Source organism: Candida margitis (genome assembly GCF_024628925.1).
Source record: "Candida margitis strain CBS 14175 chromosome Unknown scaffold13, whole genome shotgun sequence".
NCBI classification, from domain to species: Eukaryota; Fungi; Ascomycota; class Pichiomycetes; order Serinales; family Debaryomycetaceae; genus Lodderomyces; species Lodderomyces margitis.
Window position 1 is genome coordinate 32,235 of NW_026261855.1, and position 10,886 is coordinate 43,120.

Sequence of the window (10,886 nt, forward strand, 5' to 3'; positions counted from 1 at the left end):
AACAAAAAAAAAATTAAAAAAATAAATTTTGTGAAACAAATCAACCAACCAACCAACATATACAATATTTAAAATTATATACAAAAACCTCCCCGCAAAACATTAAACAAAAGGCAAGGATTTAACCCCAGTAGAAACATTATAAATATAGATATAAATATATAAATTATCAAAACTATTTCTCCATCATTTTTGGAAAAACAAATAAATATTATCAACCTAACAACAATAACTTATACCACTTTCTTATCATTCGCATAAAAGTAGGCTCTTACCCTTTATAACCTTGACTACATTCGATATTACCATCAAACCCACCAACATGCCTAAAAAATACGCATTAATCACCGGCGCTTCATCAGGAATCGGATACAACTTAGCCATCGAATTACTGAAACGCGGCTACCAAGTAATCGGATGCTCACCACCACAAGTCATATTTGGTCAAAAGTCCTTGGAACAAGAATATGGCGTCATTTCTATTCCCTTGGATATAACCGATATCAATAATATCAAATCCGTGCATGAAAAAGTTAAACAATTGACCAACAACCAATTATCGATTCTTTACAATAATGCTGGAATTTCCATTGCTGGTCCTGCTATTGAAATCGACGAAGATAGATTGGACAAGATTTTCCAAGTCAATGTCATTGGCCATATCAACATGACAAAATGGTTTGCTCCCATGGTTATAAACACGAGGGGTACTATTGTGTTTACGTCGTCAGTTGCTGCTAGAGTGCCACTTTCGTGGGTGTCGGCTTACAACTCAACCAAAGCCGCCATTGACGCCTATGCCTTGACGTTGCATGGCGAAATGGCGCCCTTTGGCGTCAGGGTCCATTCCGTCATTACCGGTGGCGTTGATACTGCAATTTGCGATGCCAACGTGTGTAGTGCATTGGGTGACTCGTACTATGACGTGCCTGGAGTATATGATTCGATAAATGCATCAGCCATGATGAGTCGTGACTTGAATATTTCGCCTCAGAAGTATGCTAAACAAGTGGTTAAGGATTTAGTCAGATGGAGAGACCCCGGTTTCAACTTGTTTCATGGAGCAAGAAGTTATTTCTTGCATTGGGTGAGCAGATTTTTGCCGTTGTGGTTGGTTGAATTTGGAGTTCAATGGCATTTCAAGCAAGTTAGGGTATTGAGGACCGTTGCTCGATTGGCTAAATTGGGAAGATTTACAAAGAGGGAACAGTAAACAAGAAGAACAAGAAGAAGAAGAAATTCAATCTATAAACCTCGATTGCGTATCTAGTCGTATATATATATATATGTGTGTGTGTGTGTCGTAAGTCATATGCTGAGTTCAGATTTCAAGAAATCTAGAAGTATAACGAAAATTATCATCAAAAAGAAGAAAAACACAACCCCTATTAACGTTCACTTTACTTTTCCATTTTATCAGCACCTTGATTAGCCAACCGATCAGCAGCTTCATTCCCCACATCACCAGAATGACCCTTGACATGATGAAACTCAAGTGGTTGCCAGTTCTTAGCCTGATACAACTGATTAATATCATTCTTCAATTGAACTGCATCTCTAATCAATTCGGCATTAGCAACAGCACTCCCATTGGCAGTCTTCCATCCATTTTTTTGCCAATTGAATGACCATTCATTGATGGACTGAATGGCATATCTCGAATCACTGTAGATGTCATACTTGGTTGAATCTGATTTGCCCGTTTTCAAATCTCGTTTGATGTTAGTTAAAGCGTGTTTCATGGCGTGCAATTCTGCTCGTTGGTTGGTGGGCGCGTGTTTGTTGATATTGTCGACTTCGTGTAATCCAACTGCTGCATTACGCGAGTCATTAGGACCATAGTAGACACCATACCCAGAAGCAGCTGACTTGGACCGACCGTTGCCTCTTGATGCTCCATCAACATAGATTCTTGAAGTCCTTATAGTGGGTGAGGATGAAGTGGTGTGATGAGATGAAGAAGAAGAAGAAGAAGATGATGATGATGAGGAGGATTGGGGGTGAGATGGCTTTAATACTTTCGAGCTTGAGCTGAAAGAGCCACCACCATACGAAGATGACCCAGAAGTACTCGCACTCCTAGAAGCAAACGACCTAGCTTCAGAAGCAGTACTAAACTTTTTAAAAGAAGCACCACTATACCCATTGACTTGATCCTTACAATCATTCCAGTTCGTATAAACACCTGTATTTCTCCCCTTGGCTACTGCATAATATGGCATTGCAGATAATGATGTTGTAGTTGTAGTTGTTGTTACTGTTGCTGATGTCGATGTTATAAAGTGGTGATAAACCAATGGCGCAATAAACCTTGGAAATGTAGAAATGTTTGAAAAGGAGTATGTGCTGAATTATATATATATTTCAAAGGTAGAGATCAAAGTGTTTTTTACTCTTTCTATTTCTTTCTTTCTTTCTTTCTTTACGCGTGTATCAATTTCATTTTGTTTAATGTAATAAAGTACGCCTCTTTTAACATTATTAATCATTATTCTAAAGATGATGCTATTTACTAGTTAATGAGTATTATAATGTATCCACCATTGAACATTTTTCAACTCCTTTTTACCCTCTTTTTTTTTTTTTTTTTTGGAGTGTTTGCATCCCAACTGTTTCAATGAATGTCATTCTAAACACATGCGTGTCATAAAAGACCCAAATGAGACGCGGACACACGCACAACCGTTAGTGTCATGTCTCAGATTTCCTTTTCATGTTTCCTTTTTTGACACTACGCCGCACACAACTACCCATTTAGGAAAGATTATTATAATATATGTATACTTCCTTTAGCTTCAATTAAAACCTCTACATTGATATCTTCCCCTTAGAAGCATCAGTAAAAAAACAAACATTGTCACGTTACAAAATGTATATAAAAGGAAATCAAATAACTACCCCCCCCCCTTTAACGTACAATGACAACCATTCAATACTCAGCATAAATAGGTGGTTTAAATTTAGGTAGAAAACGTTTCCTTTGTTCAACATTGCCATCATCATCAAAGACAAGTGCCTCATAACTTAAGTTTTCCTCACCCAAATGATCAGTCTTAACAGTTTGGTGCTTATTCCCTCCAGCCTCTTCCTCCTTTCCTTTCTCAATTATGCTATCAACAACATCAACCCATTTTGTATCTCCATCTTCATCCCTGTGTCCTTCTTGATCATTTCTATTCAAAGGCAGCAGCAGTGACAACAGTCGATGTAAATTAGCCAAACGCGCAGAGGGAGTATACCCGGTAATATCATAACCAAACTTAAAACTTTTGACTTTTCCATGATTATAATCGTGGCCACCAAAACCACCTGCAGTAGCACTGCCACAATAAGGAGATCTACTAACAGAATTTGGTCTTGATATAAATGAAGAAGAGGACGATAATGACGGCGATGCCGAGTTTACCAATAATGGTCGTGGATTCCACAGTTGGAATAGAGTGAAGGATTCATTCAGGGGGTATAACACAAGATCAAGGTCAAGATTGTGATTAAAATTGTGATTGAAAGAAGTGAAATGAACACCATTATAACCATCTGCATTCTTCAAGTTGTTTGGTGCCAAATGCGATTCAAATTCGGGAGTTATGGGCTCTTCTTGGTCGTCTTGTTGTGGAAGGTTGGATTCATTACAGTTGGATGGCATTGTACCCAGTGATGAAACCGAGGTTGTTGTGGCTACTTTTGTTGGTTGTCCAATTTGTATATCTTCAGCGTCAATTCCATTTGATGCATACGCTCTACCCTTTTGTTGCAGTAACAAATCCCCAAAAGAGCTAATATCAAGTATATCTCTAGCAAATTCTCCACCATCGACGTTATAGTTTTCAAACTCTCCAGTACCTGATATTGTCGTCTGCTGAGGCGAAAGCAGCTGATTAATAGTGTCACCAATTGTTTGCTCAACAATATCACTAAATGTAGAAGCCTGTATCATCAGTTCAAATCTTCTATCTAGTTCAACATCATCTTCATTCACTATTTGTTCAGCAATAGGCACCAGGTCTATTGCAATATAATCTCTTTTTTGACTCCATTTTGAAATCACCAACTTTAATACAAACAAACCTAAAAGTGTTGCCAACGCCAATCCAAATAGATAAGACATATAATCGAATCCATCGTCTTTGTGTGGACCTAGTAGTTGATCCGTAAAAGACAACTTTGAAACAGATACATTATTGTAGTGACTTAAAAATGGATCAATAAAACCAACTCCTAGTGGTGGGGAATCAACCATTAATGTAGCTCCATTATGCCCAATCCTTCTTTGAGATGGTGGCATTAACTTCAAATTGTATGGGTAGAGCATGTATCTTTGCAACTGTTGTAGGCACAAGATAATACTTGAATGGATATATGCAATAACTGAAGTCATTATTGTGTTGTAGCAATGTGGGGAAGGATACAGCAGTTGATAGGAGTAATAATAACTCCCAAGTAGTAGAAAGGTTGTTGTGATTCTCCTGAGTAAGTTATTTGTTTGTTTGTAATTGGAATCTCCTGCAGTTGTTATTTGTTATGTACATATTCTTTATCTGTTTCTCCTTATATAACTTTAATTTGTTTTTGTTTTCTGTTTTTCCTTCTCTTGCATATTACATTCCTCCTTTATCTTTTATCTTTTGCGCTTTTCTTTCTAATTAACATACGCACATAACTTACTCTAAAAATCATTGTCGCAAAAAAACAAAAAACAAAAACACTCCCCAATGACTCAAAACCCCTTTTCCTGACATTGTCCCATTTGCAGTTATTCATTGTTTTATTGTCGCAATTTCTAACGACTAAAAACAAAAGAAGGAGACAATGTCAAGACAAGACAAGACAAGACAAGACACGACACGACACGACACGACACGACAAGACAAAGAGACAAAACACAAAGCGACAAAAAGACAAAAAGAAATTTAAAAAGAAATTTAAAAAAACTAGAAAATTGAAGCAAAATAAAAAAGCCGTTGCGCAAGTTTGTAATTCCACACACCTCTGTTGATTTTAACTCCTTAGCCCTACACTGTCACACCAAACACATATACACCCAAACCATTAACCAATACACATTACACATTAATATACTTATGCGATAAAATTTATACCCTACTCCCTTGCTTCATTTACACTAGTTACCCAAAACACACAAATATACATATACATGATGGCTACAAGAAGACCCTACTCGCGTCAAGGTTGTCGTGAATGCAAACGACGAAAAATCAAATGTCCTGAAGAAAAACCCGCTTGTTCAACATGCGTACGACTAGGCAAATCATGCTCATACCCCTTAGCTGGAGAAAAAGTAATGCGAATATCACGAAGATTGATTCGAGAAGAAGTTGAAAATTTAGGTAAGTCAACTCATTTCTTACCAGTACAATACGATGTACCAAAGCGGATTATACAACAAGAAAATGGCAGTAGCTTAAGTGCTACTGCTGATGGGTTAACTCCTTCAACCAGTTTGTCTGGTAGTGAAAATTTCACTACACCAACTCCAACCCCACCAATCAGCACCACTAGCAACAGTGATGCATTTGCTCCTCCACAGCCGCATCAACAGAACCATCTACTAAGTAATGGACCAGCGATTGTTCACTCCCATGCCCACTCCCACTCCCACTCCAACCCTCCTCTTCACCCCCATACCCAAGAACAAGCAAAGAGATCACTCTTGAATATCGAAAGCTTGATCCATAATAATCACAATGAAGATCACTTGGATTTCTTAAATGGTACTGATTTAAACATGTTGACCAATGACTTGTCAAACTTGGTTAGTGAAATTATGGAATTTCAAAATATCCCATTTCAAGAGGATTTCCAATTTGATTTCTTTAATGAAGTATCGCATAACCACGAAGAATATATTGTGAATGTCCCCATTGATTATATAAAACTCAAACGGAAACACGAAATCTTATACTTGGAACAGTTTTACAACAACTTTGCCAACATTATTGAACCTTTTAGTGCCTACCATTCACAAACGAAAATCACTTCAAATCCGGCAAGAGATGTCATTTTAAAAACGGCTAGTTCTGAACCATGTTTACTTGCAGCTGTACTTGCAGAAGGAGCAAAGACAAGTTTTATGAAGTACAAACAACCAGAAGATGAAAAGGCTTATGGTGCATACTTGACCAAGTGTTTGAAATTGCTTGAACCAGCTAAAGAAATCACAAACATTAATGCCAACATCGAGGGGGTGTTGCTAACATTGCTTTTACTTACGGCAGCAACAGCCACTAGTACTCAACAATGGCGTCCTCATTTGACTGGGTGTAAGGATCTTCTTTTGAAAATATCTACAACCAATGTGGCAAACATTTCCAAAGTGTTTGTGTTTTGCAAATACTGGTTTCTTTCCATTGAAATATTGGCCGGGTTGAGTACAAACATTGGTGGTACATTACAAACGGACTATGAAATTGATCATTTAATGTCGTGTGGCACCGATCACGAAATTGGCATTCTTTGTGAATTGGGGATAATTACCGATCAAGGGTTCAACAATCTTATGGGATTTCATAATACTTGTATATCCTGTTTCCGCGACTTACTTAAATTGCTCAATCGGTATCGAATAAATGGATCGTCATCATCATCAATAGCCGATATCATGCAAAATATCAAGATTCTATCTGATTTTCACCAACAAGCGGCAATCATCTACATTGATTCCAAGGGCGTCATTCCTGAATCTGAATTGCACAAGTACACACCCGGTCTCCCCATTGAAGAAATAAGAATTGGTGAACAGAGATTTTGGTTAAGTTGGCAAGACATATCACACCAATCATTTGTCCTTTCATCAATAATCATGATCTTAACGCGGTTTTTCCAAATGGGGCCCAATAATCCCAACGTTGCGCAAATCGTTGACAAAATTGTGTCCTTCATTTACTACCTTCATAATTTCTCCGATGTACAACAACATGCATCTCCCTTTTTGCTTTTGATGATTCAATGGCCGTTGCTTGTGACTGGGTTGCATGCAACACGTGAAGAACAACAGTTGCTTTTGTTAAAGTATTTTGCCATGGTGGGACAGATTGGCGCTGCTACTGCTAATGTGTCGGTCAAGATGTTGAAGAAACAATGGAAGGGAACATCGTCATTTGAAGCTGGTGATACTCTCATATATTAAGCGCTTTATGGAATAGTGAAATGAATCTTTTCTTTTGTTTTAAATCTACAAGCTCTCACCATTGTCACACGTTTCGTTTATTAGTTTATAAATATACACATAGTCCATCATTACCACCACGCACATACATTCTCTTTCTTTCTTTCTTTCTCTCTCTCTCTCTCTCTCTCTCTCTCTCTCTCTCCTTTTCTCTCTTTTGTCAACTCTCACTCCAAGTTTACCAATCGCCAGGCACAAGTGGTTCTCTAGCAACAGGGATATTTCTTTGATATTTGGTTCCACCAGGCCTACAAGGAGGAATATAAGGATCAGGATGTTTCCATTCCTTCAATTTCGCTTCAGTGGCTTTAATAACTTTCTCCAACTCCTCCGGTGTGCTGATATGTTTATTAGCTTCAAACTGCGAGCGGATATTTATGGTTTGAGCGCGATACAAGTCAAATTTCAATGAATGGTCAAATGCGGTACGTAATGCTTGTCTGAATAATGAAGATACTCTTTTGGTGTTTGCTTCTGTGAAGGGTAATATTTGTGACATCTTTGGTGGTGGGACAAGTGGTCAAATGTCGTCGTCTGGGTTTGTCGTTTGGTTTGGTAATTTTTTTCCTTTATGAAATTATTGGTTGAAATTTTTTTTGTTTTTCTTTACTGAATATTCGGTAGCGCAAAACTGCTACAATAGTACAATCATCATCACTTAAGATCCCATCGATAAGTGATGGGAGATTTAACGCGTATAGATAGATACCACCTACAACGTGATTCATTCATTCATTCATCCACTCGCCAAAATCATTCTCCTATTAAATAATGAAAAATTAATAAAAATAAAAAAAAAAAAAAAAGAAAAAATTCTATACAATCTTTATTCAATAATGTTCACGTAGTGAATTACTATCTATTTTGTAGCATTCAACTTACCTAATTTTTGTTTAGTGGCACCAGCATTAGCATTAGTGGCAACTTTCTTTCCGTCACTAAACTTACCGCCACCAGAACTACCACCACCACTACCATTGGTATTTCCATTAATACCCTTCTTATCACCAAACTTGTCTTTACCATCCTTATCACCACCAAACTTCTTTTTATTGTACCCGTTATTACTATTGTGGAAATTATTACCCGTTTTCGATTCTCTTGGTTCTAAATTAATAACGACACCATCCAATGTCGTCTCTTTGGCATCCAATGCCTTTCTCTGCGCTTCTTTCAAGACGAAATCACACAAGGCAATGTTTTGATTAGTACGGAAAAACTTTAATTCACCAAATTTCTTGGTGAGGTGATCTCTCAAGACTTTCTCATCGATGGATCGAATGCCACGAATGTAGATTGGATACCATTCGTCTTTTTTGAATTTGCCACTACCACCAGCACCGGTTGATTGTTGTTGTTGTTGTTGTGGGGTAGCTGCTGGGTTTTTTTTGGTGGAGATGGGTGTAGATGCGGTAGTGCTGGTTGATGTGGTTGGTTTGGATGTGGGTTTGGAAGCAGGAACGGCTTGGTATGCCAAATCGGCCCATGTCAATGGTTGAGGTGGACTCTTTGGTTTAGCTGGCTCTTCAGGCTTCTTTTCCTTCTTTTCCTCCTTTGGTTGTTGTTGTTGTGGCTCCTTTTCTGATGATTCCGATTTTGGAGCATCCTCGCTCTTTTCTTCGACGTTTTCTTGAACACCCGGCTCGGCTTCCTTCATTGCTTCAACTTCCTGTTCCTCCTTCTTCACCTCACGCTCAGCTGTTTTCTCGGTGGTGTTTATGGCTTCCGATGCTGGCTGCTCTTGTGTCTCAACAACTGGAACACCGCCATCAACCTTTGCAGCTGTTTTTTCGTCTACATCGACATTTCCACCCTCTTTAACATCCTCTTGGGTTGTTGATTTATTATCCTTGAATCCATTACTCTCAATGAATTTCAAAATATCATTGGCAACGTCATAAGTACTCTCCCTCTTACCTGGAGTCAAGACAAATGTTTGCGTGAATTGCTTAAAAGGTGAATCATTTTTGGACCACTCTCCAAAAGTGACAATGATAATGTTTTTCTCCAATGATACCTGGAAAGAGGCACTAGTAATGACAATTCTGTTTGTATCGTTACCTCCGCCCGATAAGTGCTCAGCAAAGCACTTTTTGATAGCGTCAGTTCCTCGAGCTTTATAACTAGTGGTTAACTCATCATCCTCATCATTATCGTCACCAACCGGGAAAGCGTCGTGCAAGATTGACGCATTTTCTTGGTAAATTTTATAAATAACATCCAATTTTGAGATGTAGAAATCATAGTACGATTTGATAAAGTACCAACCAATGTTTGAAACTCTCTCTTCAGTTAAAGCTTGTTCAGCTTTAGATAATGTAGTAGCAGTAGCAGCGGTAGCCTTATCTTGTTGAGCATTTGGAGCTTCTTTACGTTCCTCTTGGATAGGAGTTGGGGATGTAGTCATTTTAGTCTTTTCAATAGATCAAAAGGAGCGACAGATGATGCAGTTTATATAAATAGGGAATTAAAAAAGAAAAAAGGATTGTTTTGTTTCAACTAAAGTGTGGTCGGTGTATGTATATCTGTGTTGTAAAAACCTCACCAAATGCCTAATGTACAAAAAATGGTTTATACCCTGTGAGTAGAGTCTCTTTTGTAGTGGTATAGATCAAAGGAATACCTTCCCGTTTCTGGTTTCAAAATTTTTCACACACCACACCCCAAAGAAAAAAAAGAAAATGAACAATATATTCCATTGGTGTTTATATGCAGGTGTCCATTACAATTCACAGATGTTTCAATTCACCCTATTAACAGAGTATATGTTTCTATAGAGACTAGAGTTTGCATCTGCAACTGCAACTGCAATGTCGTGATTCAAACTATGTATAAGGCAACACCTTCGCCACTTCCACCGCTACAAACACCACGTTCCTTCTCTCTTTGCACTTGCCACGTTTCTTTATGACACGTCCTTTTCTATTGACACTCTCTCAACAATGCTTCCAAGATCTTGTTCTCCAAATCGCCCTTATTATCAACACCATTAAAACTCTTTACGCCCATTCTTCTCAACACCTCAATAGTCTTATCTCTTGGGAACCCCATATTTTCAAATTGAGTCACAATCGAATCATCAATACCATACAACGCCGAATCTCTAGCCTCAGCAGCAGCTCCTCCTCCTGCTCCTCCTGCTCCTGTTCCATCTGATTTCCCATCATTAGCATACAATTTTGTCCAGTACGCAGCAGTTTCTTCAAACCCAGCTTTATTACTCAAGTAATGTTTGGCAACTTCAGCATCTTGTGGATCATTAGGTTCAGGCGATTGTAACAAAAGTTGCAATGAGATCAACGTCGATTTCAAAGTCAAGACGGGTGTCCATTTATCTTTTAAAATGTTGAGACATATAGCTCCCGTGACTGACGAAATGTTGGGGTGGTACACCTTGGTGGTGAATTTCATTTGTGGTGGTTTGAATGGATATTCGTTGGGGATATCTATTGCAACTTGGAACAACCCACCTTGGTATGGTGTGCCTGGTGGGCCAGCAAAGTATCCTGTCAAATGGGTCAAATCGGCGTCATTGTTGAGTTCAAGCGTGACACCAGATTGCTTGTCTTGACGACACTCTTCCAATTCTTTTGCAATTCTCTTAACTCTTGACATTGTTAGGAAATCTTTTTACTTGTACTGAAAGTTCTGTAGTTGATGTCTGCTGTATTTTAATGTTGTTGCTTTAGACCCCAAAGTC

The 10,886-nt window shown here is 38.3% G+C and overlaps 7 protein-coding genes across 7 annotated transcripts; 2 read left to right on the forward strand and 5 right to left on the reverse strand. All coding sequences in view use genetic code 12, as the record gives it.

Moving 5' to 3' along the window:
* Positions 1 to 322: 322 nt before the first annotated feature.
* AYR2 (Ayr2p) lies at positions 323 to 1,213 on the forward strand (the record flags this gene model as incomplete). The annotated part of the gene is made up of 1 exon (XM_051816067.1): positions 323 to 1,213. The coding sequence occupies one exon, from the start codon at positions 323 to 325 to the stop codon at positions 1,211 to 1,213; it is 891 nt and encodes a 296-aa protein (XP_051670479.1).
* Positions 1,214 to 1,400: 187 nt separating this feature from the next.
* CANMA_003853 (RNA-DNA hybrid ribonuclease) lies at positions 1,401 to 2,222 on the reverse strand (the record flags this gene model as incomplete). Its single annotated transcript, XM_051816068.1, has 1 exon — positions 1,401 to 2,222. The coding sequence occupies one exon, from the start codon at positions 2,220 to 2,222 to the stop codon at positions 1,401 to 1,403; it is 822 nt and encodes a 273-aa protein (XP_051670480.1).
* A 707-nt stretch (positions 2,223 to 2,929) lies between these two features.
* CANMA_003854 (uncharacterized protein) lies at positions 2,930 to 4,378 on the reverse strand (the record flags this gene model as incomplete). Its single annotated transcript, XM_051816069.1, has 1 exon — positions 2,930 to 4,378. One exon carries the CDS (start codon positions 4,376 to 4,378, stop codon positions 2,930 to 2,932), a length of 1,449 nt encoding a protein of 482 aa, XP_051670481.1.
* Positions 4,379 to 5,302: 924 nt separating this feature from the next.
* LYS14 (Lys14p) lies at positions 5,303 to 7,147 on the forward strand (the record flags this gene model as incomplete). Its single annotated transcript, XM_051816071.1, has 1 exon — positions 5,303 to 7,147. The coding sequence occupies one exon, from the start codon at positions 5,303 to 5,305 to the stop codon at positions 7,145 to 7,147; it is 1,845 nt and encodes a 614-aa protein (XP_051670482.1).
* Positions 7,148 to 7,364: 217 nt separating this feature from the next.
* CANMA_003856 (uncharacterized protein) lies at positions 7,365 to 7,685 on the reverse strand (the record flags this gene model as incomplete). The annotated part of the gene is made up of 1 exon (XM_051816072.1): positions 7,365 to 7,685. The coding sequence occupies one exon, from the start codon at positions 7,683 to 7,685 to the stop codon at positions 7,365 to 7,367; it is 321 nt and encodes a 106-aa protein (XP_051670483.1).
* Positions 7,686 to 8,045: 360 nt separating this feature from the next.
* CANMA_003857 (uncharacterized protein) lies at positions 8,046 to 9,593 on the reverse strand (the record flags this gene model as incomplete). Its single annotated transcript, XM_051816073.1, has 1 exon — positions 8,046 to 9,593. The coding sequence occupies one exon, from the start codon at positions 9,591 to 9,593 to the stop codon at positions 8,046 to 8,048; it is 1,548 nt and encodes a 515-aa protein (XP_051670484.1).
* Positions 9,594 to 10,108: 515 nt separating this feature from the next.
* Positions 10,109 to 10,801, reverse strand: CANMA_003858 (E2 ubiquitin-conjugating protein; the record flags this gene model as incomplete). The annotated part of the gene is made up of 1 exon (XM_051816074.1): positions 10,109 to 10,801. One exon carries the CDS (start codon positions 10,799 to 10,801, stop codon positions 10,109 to 10,111), a length of 693 nt encoding a protein of 230 aa, XP_051670485.1.
* Between the last annotated feature and the right edge of the window lie 85 nt (positions 10,802 to 10,886).